Raw genomic sequence first — 13,184 nt, 5'->3', positions numbered from 1 at the left:
GCAGACGGAACGTACACACGCCCGACGGGACACTGGCGGGCTCTGTACGTAACGCCTGCTCAATGTCCGCGTCCAGCTCCCACATGACCGGTGCTACCAGGCAGGAGGCCGGGAGTAGGGGAGTGGGATCCATGGGCCGCTCCTCTGTGTCATAGAGCAGGGACAGTGCATCTGCCTTCATACTGGTCTGTAGGGTAGGGTAACACAAAACGGGTAAAGAACATGGCCCACCTTGCTCAGTCTCCTCGCTGCCCAGATGTACTCCAGGTTGCGGTGGTCAGTCCAGATGAGGAAAGGGTGTTTAGCCCCCTCAAGCCAATGTCTCCACGTCTCCAACGCTTTAACCACAGCCAACAGCTCCCGGTCCCCCACATCATAGTTACGCTCTTCGAGAAGAAAGCACAGGGGCGGAGTTTCGGTGGCGTACCCGAGCGCTGTGAGAGCACGGCTCCTATAACAGCCTCGGGCTCGTCCACCTCCACTATGAATGCCAAAGAGGGATCCAGATGGGCCAGCACAGGAGCCGAGGTAAACAGAGCTCTCAGGTGCCCAAAAGCCCTGTCCGCCTCAGCCGACCACTGCAACCGTACATGACCCCCCTTCAGCAGTGAGGTAATGGGAGCAGCCACCTGGCCAAAACCCCGGATAAATCTCCGGTAGTAATTGGCAAACCCTAAAAATCGCTGCACCTCCTTTACCGTGGTGGGAGTCGGCCAATTACACATGGCTGCAATGCGGTCACTCTCCATCTCCACCCCTGATGTGGAAATGTGATACCCTAGGATGGAGATGGCCTGCTGAAAGAACAGGCATTTCTCGGCCTTGACGTACAGGTCATGCTCCAACAGTCGTCCAAGTACCCTGCGCACCAAGGACACATGCTCGGCGCGTGTAGCGGAGTATATCAGAATGTCATCGATATACACCACTACACACTGCCCGTGCAGGTCCCGGAAAATCTTGTCTACAAAGGATTGGAAAACTGATGGAGCATTCATCAACCCGTACGGCATAACGAGGTACTCATAATACCCTGAGGTGGTACTAAACGCTGTCTTCCACTCGTCTCCCTTCCGGATACGCACCAGGTTATACGCACTCCTGAGATCCAGTTTAGTGAAGAAGCACACCCCATGCATTGACTCAATCGCCGTGGCGATAAGAGGTAGCGGGTAATTGTACCTCACCGTGACTTGATTGAAACCTCGATAGTCAATGCACGGGCGCATACCTCCATCCTTCTTCTTCACAAAAAAGAAACTCGAGGAGGCGGGTGAAGTGGAGGACCGAATGTACCCCTGACGCAGGAATTCAGAGACAAATGTCTCCATAGCCACTTGCAACAGAGGATACACGTGACTCCTGGGAAGCGCAGCGTCTGCCAGGAGATTTATCGCACAATCCCCCCGTCGATGAGGTGGTAATTGAGTCACCTTCTTTTTACAAATCGGCATATTCTGGGGGGATGCGCACACTGGAGACCTGGTCTGGACTTTCCACCATGGTAGCACCAACGGAAACCCCTACACACCTCCCCGAGCACTCTCGCGACCACCCTGTGAGAGCCCTCTGTTGCCAGGAAATGGTGGGGTTATGATGAGCCAAACAGGGAAGGCCTAGTACCATGGGAAACGCAGGACAGTCAATGAGGAAGAGACTGATTTTCTCCTCGTGACCCCCCTGCATCTCCATGGCCAGGGAGATGGTGGCCTCCCTGATTAACCCGGACCCTAATGGTCGACTATCCAGAGCGTGTACCGGGAAAGGTCTAACTACAGGAATAATGTGGATCCCTACACTAAAGGCTAACGCTCTGTCGATAAAATTCCCAGCTGCGCCTGAATCAACGAGCGCCTTATGCTGGGAATGCGGGGAAAACTCAAGGAAATAAACAGGTACAAACAGGTGGTCAACAGAGGACTCTGGATGAGTGTGGTGCAAACTCACCTGGGGTGACGCCAGAGTGCCCTGCCTGCTGCCTCAACTCTCAGAGGGACCGACACGGCACCGACTGGAAGTGTGCACGTGATGGCCCCTCCTCCAGCCTTCCTACGCGCAGCCCCTCTCAACTCCATGGGCACCGGAGAGGGGGTGCTGGAAGATGGAACCGACAGAGCCCCCTCTGGACATCCCCTGGTAACCAGCAGTTTATCCAACCGAATGCACAAATCCACCAGTTGGTCAAAGGGGATGGTGGCATCCCTGCAGGCCAGCTCACGTCGGACGTCCTCGCGCAGGCTGCATCAGTAGTGGTCGATGAGGGCACTGTCGTTCCAGCCTGCTCCGGCTGCCAAGATCCGGAATTCCAGGGTGAACTCCTGGGCACTCCTCGTCCCCTGCCTCAAATGGAAGAGCCGTTCCCCCGCCGCTCTACCTTCGGGCGGATGGTCGAAGACGGCCCGGAAGCGGCGGGTGAACTCCTCGAAGTGGTCCAACGCCGCGTCTCCTTCCCCGTACACGGCGTTTGACCACTCCAGAGCTCTCCCCGAGAGGCGTGAGACAAGGAAGGACACTCTCTCCCTTTCCGAGGGAGCTGGGTGAACGGTGGCCATGTAGAGGTCTAGTTGTAAAAAGGAACCCCTGGCACTGTGCTGCCGTCCCATCATAGTCCCTGGGAAGGGAGAGACGCATCCCACTGGGACTGGCTCCGGATGGGACGGGTAGAGGTAACCCCGGTTGCGCTGGTCGAGGCACTGGAGAGACTTCCTGTCTCTCCCAGCGGTCCATGGTCTGAACAACGCGATCCGCCATGGCACCAAGATGATGTAACATTGCAGAGTGTTCCTGGACGCGCTCCTCGACTCCTCTAACCTGGGTACCTGCTGACTGGCTGGACCATTTAAGAACTTACACATTCTTGTTCTGAAGCCATTCCAGCGTTGCTTTGGCTGTATACTTGGGGTCATTGTCCTGTTGGAATGTAAATCTTTGCCCCCAGTCGAAAATCGTTTGCGCTCTGAAGCAAGTTCTCATCAAGGATTTTCCTGTATTTGGCTCCATTCATTGTTTCCTTTATCCTTACCAGTCTCCAACTCCCTGGCAATGAAAAGCATCCCCATAGTATGATGTCACCACCAGTAGGGATGGTGTTAGATGGGTGATGAGCTGTGCCTGTTTCTTTTCCAGACAGTGCTTTGCATTCAGGCCAAAGAGTTCTATTACATCATCTTTATCCTTATGCTTTCAGTCTTTCACGTGTCTTTTTGCAAACTCCAGGCATGTGGTCATGAACATTTTTCTCCATTTGGCCACTTTCCCATAAAGCCCAGACTGGTAAAGTGCTGTAGAGACTGTTGTCCTTCTGGCAGGTTCTCCCATCTCAGCCAAGGGACTCTGTAGTTATGTCAGAGTGATCACTGGGTTCTTGGTCACCTCCCTGACTAAGGTCCTTCTTGCCCGGGTGCTCAGTTTGATCAGACGGACAGCTCTAGGCCGAGTTTAACATCTTGACAGGTTTTTAAAGCATGGCAAAACATATTGTGTAAAGAGAACTGATAGCATATTCAAATAAAATAAACTAACTAGTAGTTAGTCATATTGGCCCTATTCTAGCAGCGCTCGCATCACTAGCCTCACTTCTCTTTTCCTCTTCTGTTGCTCCTAGTCTCTCTGGTTGTCCCAGAGCCTCTGCTAATAAGAAGAGAAGCAGGTTTCCTGGAGACGAGTACATTACAGCAAAGTTCAGGGCCAGCGATGGTAAGTCTGGACATAACTTAAAAGCTTCATTTTACAGTAAAAAAAAAATATATATAAAACAAAATCAACCCATTGTCTTCAGAGGACAAATATTGCTTTTTTTAGTTACATATACATTTTACATATTACATACTACATAAATACTTTTATATACAGCATTCACCTAACAAAGCATTTACCTGACAAAGATATTTATAGAAAGATATACAGTTGAAGTCTGAAGTTTACATACACTTAGGTTGGAGTCATTAAAACTCGTCTTTTAACCAATTAACAAACTATAGTTTTGGCAAGTCATCTTTCCAACAATTGTTTACAGAAATTATTTCACTTACAACTCACTGTATTACAATTCCAGGGGGTCAGAAGTTTACATACACTAAGTTGACTGTGCCTTTAAACAGCCTGGAAAATTCCAGAAAAATTATGTCATGGCTTTAGAAGCTTCTGATAGGCTAATTGACATCATTTGAGTCAATTGGAGGTGTACCTGTGGATGTATTTTAAGGCCTACCTTCAAACACAGTGCCTCTTTGCTTGACATCATGGGAAAATCAAAAGAAATCAGCCAAGTCTGGGTCATCCTTGGGAGCAATTTCCAAATGCCTGAAGGTACCACGTTCATCTGTACAAACAATAGTATGCAAGTATAAACACCGTGGGACCACGCAGCCGTTATAACGCTCAGGAAGGAGACTCGTTCTGTCTCCTAGAGATGAACGTACTTTGGTGCAAAAAGTGCAAATCAATCCCAGAACAACAGCAAAGGACCTTGTGAAGATGCTGGAGGAAACAGGTACAAAAGTATCTATATCCACAGTAAAACGTGTCCTATATCGACATAACCTGAAAGGCCGCTCAGCAAGGAAGAAGCCACTGCTCTTAAACCGCCATAAAAAAAGCCAGACTACGGTTTGCAACTGCACACGAGGACAAAGATCGTATTTTTTGTAGAAATGTCCTCTGGTCTGATGAAACAAAAATAGAACTGTTTGGCCATAATGACCATTGTTATGTTTGGAGGAAAAAGGGGGACGCTTGCAAGCCGAAGAACACCATGCCAACCTTGAAGCACGGGGGTGGCAGCATCATGTTGTGGGGGTGCTTTGCTGCAGGAGGGACTGGTGCACTTCACAAAATAGATGGCATCATGAGGTAGGAAAATTATGTGGATATTTTGAAGCAACATCTCAAGACATCAATCAGGAAGTTAAAGCTTGGTCGCAAATGGGTCTTCCAAATGTACAATGATCCCAAGCATACTTCCAAAGTTGTGGTAAAATGGCTTAAGGACAACAAAGTCAAGGTATTGGAGTGGTCATTACAAAGCCCTGACCTCAATCCTATTGAACATTTGTGGGAAGAACTGAAAAAGCTTGAGCGAGCAAGGAGGCCTACAAACCTGACTCAGTTACTTATTGTGTGGGAAGCTTATGGAAGGCTTATGAAAGGCTACCTTATGAAGGCTACCTGAAACGTTTGACCCAAGTTAACCAATTTAAAGGCAATGCTACCAAATACTAATTGGGTGTATGTAAACTTCTGACCCACTGGGAATGTGATTAAAGAAATAACAGCTGAAATAAATAATTATCTTTACTATTATTCTGACATTTCACATTCTTAAAATAAAGTTGTGATCCTAACTGACCTAAGACAGAATTTTTACTCTGATTAAATGTCAGGAATTGAGAAAAACTGAGTTTAAATGTATTTGGCTACGGTGTATGTAAACTTCCGACTTCAACTGTATATCTTTGTCAGGTGAATGTTGTGTGTGTATGTATGTATGTATGTATGTATGTGCATATATATATATATATATATATATATATATATATATATATATATATATATATATATATATATATATATATATATATATATATATACATCATATTGGACACCTGCTCATTCAGGGGAAGGCAGATAGCAGTTAACCCACTGTTCCTAGGCCATCATTGTAAATAAGAATTTGTTCTTAAACTGACTTGCCTAGTTAAATAAAATAATTGTAAAAAATAAAGGGTTTTTCTCATTTTTACTATTTTATACATTGTAGAATAATAATGAAGACATCAAAACATTAAAAATATTTTAAAAAACACATATGGAATAACGTAGGAACCAAAAAAGTGGTAAACAAATCAAAACTTATTTTATATTTGAATTTGCCATCAGTCAAGGGAGCAACAATGGCTCAGCTGTGAAGTGATAGGCAACACAAGTTCACAGAACGGGATCGCCGAGTGCTGAAGTGCGTAAAAATCATCTGTCCTCTGTTGCAACACTCACTAATGAGTTCCAAACTGCCTCTGGAAGCAACGTCAGTATAAAAACTGTTCGTCGGGAGCTTCATGAAATGAGTTTCCATGGCCGAGCAGCCACACACAAGAACAAAGATCACCATGCGTAATGCCAAGCGTTGGTTGGAGTGGTGTAAAGATCGCTTCCATTGGACTCTGGAGCAGTGGAAACACGTTCTCTGGAGTGATGTGTCACGCTTCACCATCTGGCAGTCTGATGGACGAATCTGGGTTTGGTGGATACCAGGAGAACGCTACCTGCCCCAATGCATAGTGCCAATTGTAAAGTTTTGTGGAGGAGGAATAATGGTCTGGGGCTGTTTTTCATGGTTCGGGCTAGGCCCCTTAGTTCCAGTGAAAGGAAATCTTAACGCTACAGCATACAATAACATTCAAACAATTCTGTGCTTCCCAACTTTTTGGCAACAGTTTGGGGAAGGCCCTTTCCTGTTTCAGCATGACAATGTCCCCGTGCACAAAGCAAGGTCAATTCAGAAATGTTTGTCGAGATCGGTGTGGAAGAACTTGACTGGCCTGCAGATCCTGACCTCAACTCCATCGAACACCTTTGGGATGAATTGGAACTCCGACTGCGAGCTAGTGCTCTTATGGCTGAATGGAAGCAAGTCTCCACAGCAATGTTCCAAGATCTAGTGGAAAGCCTTCCCAGAAGAGTGGAGGATGTTATAGCAGCAAAGGGGGGACCAACTCCATATTAATGCCCATGCTTTTGGAATGAGATGTTCGACGAGCAGGTGTCCACATACTTTTGGTCATATTGTGTACATACATACGCATTTGATTTTACTCTGGTATACATTATATGTAGTGTTTTAAAAAATAGTAATTTCTGACAGTTTGTGCATAATGGCACAAATCCTAATTTACATTTAAGTAACATTTCCATTGATGTCAATTGGAGACTAAGTGAAAATTCCACTTAAGTAGAAGTTAGCATTTGTCCCAACATGAAAAGTGGGTCAAGTCTTGTCCAGTAAAACTGGATGATCTTCAATTATGTTTGACTGTTGCATGTTGTTTTATTGTTTCTAATTGGTTTGCTATTAATTATTCAGTTCTGGATAATGATGAAGATATCAAGCAACTGAACAATGAGATCAGGGAACTCAGTGAGTCCAATTCAGAGATGGAGGATGACATGATGAACCTGCACACACAGGTTGGTCTGCCACTTCTTAACAATAACCACTAAATACTGTCTTGACGTTCCTAATTCAATTAGAAATAAAAACAATGATTGTATAGAGAGTTTGTGGTGGACTGATAAGCTGTTATTGACTTGTTTGTGGCTAACTGAAGAACCGTGGTTGATTGATTTGTGGTTCTCTGCTCCAGATCTCATCCATGGAGAATAACCTGAAGAGTATGGAGGAGGAGAACAAGCAGATCGAGGAGAGAAACGATGCCCTATACATGGAGCTGTCTGGCCTGAGCCAAGCTCTGATCCGCAGCTTGTCCAACATCCGGCTGCCACAAATTGTGAGTTACACCCAGGGATGGATCACTCAGAGCATGCAAACACACGCACGCACGCACACACATACACAAACACTTTCTCTTAGAGAGAAAATGTTGACATAACCTCAGTTTTACACATCTACATGCATAAAACACACATTTTCTAATTACACACACTTTATCTAACGTGTTACTTGTGTTTACTTCAGCAGGAGCCTATGTCGGAGCAGAACTTCGATACCTACGTGGACACCTTGACCCATATGTTCTCCAATAAAGATTGCTACCAAAACCCGGAAAACCGCGCTCTGTTGGAGTCCATCAACCAAGCAGTAAAAGGCATCGAAGTATAGTCTCTCAAAGGGAGATGAAGAGGCTAAATGGAATATATGAAAGAGAGGGAAAAGAGGAACGAGAGCAGGGTGACATGGTGTGTGGGTATACAAAACCCAACAACTATACAAAACCCAACAACTATAAATAAATCCATTGCTATTGGAATATACTGTAGACCTGATTTTTCTTGTATTTGTTTTGGAGAAAATGTGTCCATTTCACATTGCTCCCCCTCCCTGCTTGCATGAAGGTTATCAAGATCAAATGGACACACTTGTGTATGGATGAGTACGGAAGTTTCAATTATGTCTTGAGTGTTCTTGAGTGCATTGGAGTAAAACTGTGTTGGTGTGGGTGTTTAGGAACGTTTTGAGGGGTATAATAAAAAAGCCACTTTAATGGTTCAGAACGGACTAAGAATGCAGTATACTGGCTCCAATACCCTATCATACAATATTCTCCTAAATAGTGTACATGTATTCCAACCCCATTGAGTAATGTTGATAGTATTTATGAGCGTAGATGTTGCACTTCCAGGGGATAGTTTTTAGTTTCATTACTATTGTTGTGTATGAATTTGAGTCTTAAAAATGTCTGTTTAATGTATTATTTATTCATGTTGTGTTAATTTAGCTTATTTATTCAGCATTTATTTATTGGCCTATTTATTTATTTTTACAAAACAAAATTATACTGAAGACATTTTTAAACAGCGATTGAGAGGAGTTTTCCTCTGCACTGTTGAAAAATAGAAATATTTTAAAATATCAACTATAAATTGTTTTATATATCTTATTATTTATTTGAAATACTGGGATCTTTTTTAAGTGCAAATATTTTATAACCGACAAGTTTTGATAATTTTTTAAAGATTTTTCTTTTGTTTATATTATTTATTTTATTCCATAAAGTATTTTGAGACACCTTGCAATGAACTGGGAGAAATGTGTATGTATTTAATATTTATTTGATAATGAAGAACAAAGTGAATGGAGATGTTGGTGTATATTTATTTTGTATTGTCTATGTGTTAGTGATGATGGCTGTGTATGGATTAGTCTTTGCCCATATGTTGATATTGAAATAAAGAAAACCTGTGCTAATATAACTAAGCATCATGGAATATGTCACAATTAATTATGATTGTGAGTAATGATTGTAAAAGTGTATATGAATATTGTTTATGGCTACAGATATTTTGTGGAATGGTTGTGGGATACAACAGTTGAAAGGATGAGGACTGAGCAAGGTATACTACGCTGAACAAAAATATAAACCCAACATGCAACAATTTCAAAGATTTTACTGAGTTCCAGTTCATATAAGGAAAAAAGTCCATTGAAATAAATCCTGTGAATGTTGTCCAACTTCCAATCAGTTTTCGAAGTTTCTGGATATTGATGGGAACTGAAACATGCAGTCGGTCCAGAGTATCCCAAACATACTCAATGGGTGACATGTCTGGTGAGTATGAATGCCATTGAAGAACAGGGACATTTTCAGCCTCCAGGAATTGTGTACAGATCCTTATGACATGGGGCCATGCATTATCATGCTGAAACATGAAGTGATGGCAGTGAACGAATGGCACTACAATGGGCCTCAGGATCTCGTCAAGGTATCTCTGTGCATTCAAATTGTCATCGGAAAACTGTCATTGTGTTCATTGTCTGTAGCTTATGCCTGCCCATACCATAACCCCACCACCACCATGGGGCACTCTGTTGACAATGTTGACATTAGCAAACCGCTTGCCCACACCACACCATACACACTGTCTGCCATCCCGGTACAGTTGAAAATGCAGTCCGGTCAAGACCCTGGTGAGGATGACAAGCACGCAGATGAGCTTCCCTGAGACAGTTTCTGCAGAAATTCTTTGGTTGTTTTATCAGCTGTCCGGGTGGCTGGTCTCAGACGATCCCGCAGGTGAAGAAGCCGGATGGAGAGGTCCTGTGCTGGCATGGTTACACGTGGTCTGTGGTTGTGAGGTCAATTGGACATACTGCCAAATTCTCTAAAACGACGTTGGAGGCAGCTTTTGGTAGAGAAATGCACATTCAATTCTCTGGCAACAGCTCTGGTGGACATTCTTGCAATCAGCGTGCCATCTGTGGCATTGTGTTGTGTGACAAAACTGCATATTTTATAGTGGCCTTTTATTGTCCCCGGCACAAGGTGCACCTGTGTAATGATTATGTTGTTTAATCAGCTTCTTGAAATGCCACACCTGGCAGATGGATGGATTATATTGGCAAAGGAGTGGTGTAAATAAATTTGTGCACAAAAAATACCCGTAAGACCTTAATGAGGGTCATATTGAGGCAATTTTGACCATAGTACAATGGTTACAGGAAAAACTAGTGGACTTTGTGATAGAGCAACCAAATTTCATAAACAGTTGGGGCATGTTTAAAGAGGTATTTTGGGCTATAGTGCCATCACAGATTATTTTCCATTACCCCCCTGGCAGCAATTTCTAATATGGGCACCAACCAACTGCATGGGGCCATATTTAACTAGATTCACTTGGCCATATCTTCATAAATAATTGCTACATACAGCCCAATGATGGCTTAAAATTCTTGAACGGAAAATGTAAAAAAAAAATATTAGAATGTCTGGAAAACACAATAAAATGGCCCAAAAATTACATAGCAATGTATTAAGTCTAGCAGAGAGACAGGTAACCCATTCAGCCTTTACACAAAGTAATCAAAAGTTTGAACAAAGATGTCTAGATATAGAACCATTGAGATTTAACCTATTATACTCATTGGTGTAGTGCTGTTTTTTTAGGTACCGGAGGGCAATAAAAGACAATTACGTCATAATTTCTCAATCAACGCTTGCACAGTAGAAGCCTGTTGAATAATATTACTTTAATATGCATAAAACACATCATCCAAATGCAACGCCTGCCTATACCTACACACGTTGACAATGTTTGTATATTTTACTCTTAATAACTATTTAATCAAACTCTGTATTTAACAAGTTTACCAAGGTCTTAGTTTTGTCCTCACATGACTATGTGGAACTGTTTCACCCTGGAAGCTTTATCTGGACATAGATCTGCAGGACCTCTTCTGGCCATAAAAAAGAAAGCTAAGTAACACAATGCCTTCTCATTGCAGTAGCTGTACTCTTAATATACAGAAGAACTATCACCTTAAGGTAAGGATACCCAAGTTGCAAGCTCGGCTTCAGACGCAATCGTTAGTCAAAGGCAATTTAAATGTAGGAAAGAATGATACAGCGTCTGTGCCATCAGGAATACAGGTAGTAGTGTTAAACCCCTTACACAGTCTCCGCAGCCGGACAATTTTCTCATAACTTCTGGAAAGAAATGCTTTTGGCATGCTCAACCGGTGTCGATCATTCAGCCAATAGAAACTGTCAACCGGGTTTCCTCACTAAGCAACGAGTCGTTGTCAGAGCCCGAGCTTTCTCAGGTCTCTCCTCCAACTGTTACGAGGTCTGACATTAGCCTCCCTCCATTAGCTCTGACAAATTAAAAATATTAGTAATTGGCGACTCCATTACCCTAAATATTAGACTTAAAAATAATCATCCAATGATCATACATTGTTTACCAGAGGGCAGGGCTATCGACGTAAAGAGTAATCTGAAGATCGTGCTGGCTGAGGCTAAAACTGGCTAGTGTAGATGGTATAGGGATATTGTTATCCACGTCTGCACCAACAATGTTAGGATGAAACAGTCATAGGTCACCAAGCGCAACATAACTTCAGAGTGTAACTTAGCGAGAAAGATGTGTTGGCATCGAGTAATTGTCTCTGGCCCCATCCCAGTTAGGGGGAGTGATGAGCTCTACAGCAGACTTGCACAACTCAAATGCTGTTTTCAAAAAACTGTTTTCTGCCCCTTGCAAAAGATAGAATTTGTAGATAACTGGCCCTCTTTCTGGGACTCTCCCACAAACAGTACCAACACTGGCCTGCTGAGGAGTGACATACTCCATCCAAGCTGGAGGGGTGCTCTCATCATATCTATCAACATAGACAGGGCTTTAACTCCTCTAGCTCCACAATGAGATAGGGAGCAGGTCAGGCAGCAAGCTTTTAGCCAGCCTGCCAGCTTAGTGGAGTCTGCCACTAGCACAGTAAGTGTAGTGAGCTCAGCTTTCCCCATTGAGACCGTGTCTGTGCCACTATCTAGGTCGGGGAAAACTAAACATGGTGGTGTTCGCCTTAGCAATCTGACTGGAATAAAGACCTCCTCCATTCCTGTTATTATTGAAAGAGATTGTGATAATATCTCACATCACAAAATAGGACTACTTAATGTTAGATCCATCACTTCCAAGACAGTCATACTCAATGAACTAATCACTGATCAATAACTTGATGTGTTTGGCCTGGCTGAAACATGGCTCAAGCCAGATGTATTTACTGTGTTAAATGAGACCTCTCCTCCTGGTTACAGTAGTACCATATCCCCGCAACCCCCCCTCTGTCAGAGTGACCATCGGGTTCTTGGTCACCTCCCTGACTAAGGCCCTTCTCCCCCAATTGCTCAATTAGGCCGGGCAGCCAGCTCTAGGAAGAGCCTTGGTGGTTCTAAACTTCTTCCATTTAAGAATGATGGAAGCCACTGTGTTCTTGGGGTCCTTCAATGCTGCAGAAATGTTTGGGTAACCTTCCCCAGATCTGTGCCTCGACACAATACTGTCTCGGAGCTCCACGGACAATTCCTTCGAACTCATGGCTTGGTTTTTGCTCTGACATGCACTGTCAACTGTGGGACCTTATATAGGCAGGTGTTTGCCTTTCCAACTCATGTCCAATCAATTCAATTTACCACAGGTAGACTAATCAAGTTGTAGAAACATCTCAAGGATGATCAATGGAAACCGGATGCACATGAGCTCAATTTCGAGTCTCATAGCAAAGGGTCTGAATACTTATGTAAATAAGGTATTTCTGTTTTTTGTTTTTAATACATTTCCAAATAAGATAGACCACCATCTTACTATGTTTGCAATTGCAACAAATAATCTGCTCAGATCCCAACCAAGGATTATCAAACGCTGCGCTATAAACTCTCAGACAACCCAAAGATTCCTAGATGCCCTTCCAGACTCCCTCCGCCTACCCAAGGAACATCGGAGTACAAAAATCTGTTAACCACCTAACAGAGAATCTAAATGTATAATTTGCACCTCTAAAAACAAAAACAAAACATTTGTCACAAGAAATTAGCTCACTGGTATACAGAAAATACCAAAGCCCTGAAGCAAGCTTCCAAAGAATTGCGCTCCACCAAACTGAAAGTTTTCCGACTAGCTTGGAAAGACAGTACCGTGCAATATCGAAGAGCCCTCAATACTGCTCGATCTGCCTA

General features: G+C 43.5%; 1 protein-coding gene across 6 annotated transcripts in view; it reads left to right on the top strand.

The window, feature by feature from the left end:
• Nucleotides 1–8,925, top strand: part of LOC109908525 (myelin transcription factor 1) — a 32,413-nt gene extending 23,488 nt beyond the window's left edge. For 4 of the 6 annotated variants that reach the window (XM_031794038.1, XM_031794039.1, XM_031794040.1 and 1 more), the window contains 4 exons: nt 3,605–3,696; nt 7,079–7,182; nt 7,359–7,502; nt 7,691–8,925. In XM_031794038.1, coding sequence (XP_031649898.1) covers nt 3,605–3,696; nt 7,079–7,182; nt 7,359–7,502; nt 7,691–7,834 — 484 coding nt within the window. In that variant the 3' untranslated portion in view covers nt 7,835–8,925. The remainder of the gene's footprint in view (nt 1–3,604; nt 3,697–7,078; nt 7,183–7,358; nt 7,503–7,690) is intronic. The other 2 variants (XM_031794041.1, XM_020507178.2) reach the window with 1 other exon arrangement.
• The last annotated feature ends 4,259 nt before the right edge of the window (nt 8,926–13,184 follow it).

The sequence above is a fragment of the Oncorhynchus kisutch genome, linkage group LG17 (assembly GCF_002021735.2).
Source record: "Oncorhynchus kisutch isolate 150728-3 linkage group LG17, Okis_V2, whole genome shotgun sequence".
NCBI lineage: Eukaryota > Metazoa > Chordata > Actinopteri > Salmoniformes > Salmonidae > Oncorhynchus > Oncorhynchus kisutch.
The sequence above is the reverse complement of the archived record's forward strand: the minus strand, read 5'-3'. Positions and strand labels throughout refer to the sequence as shown.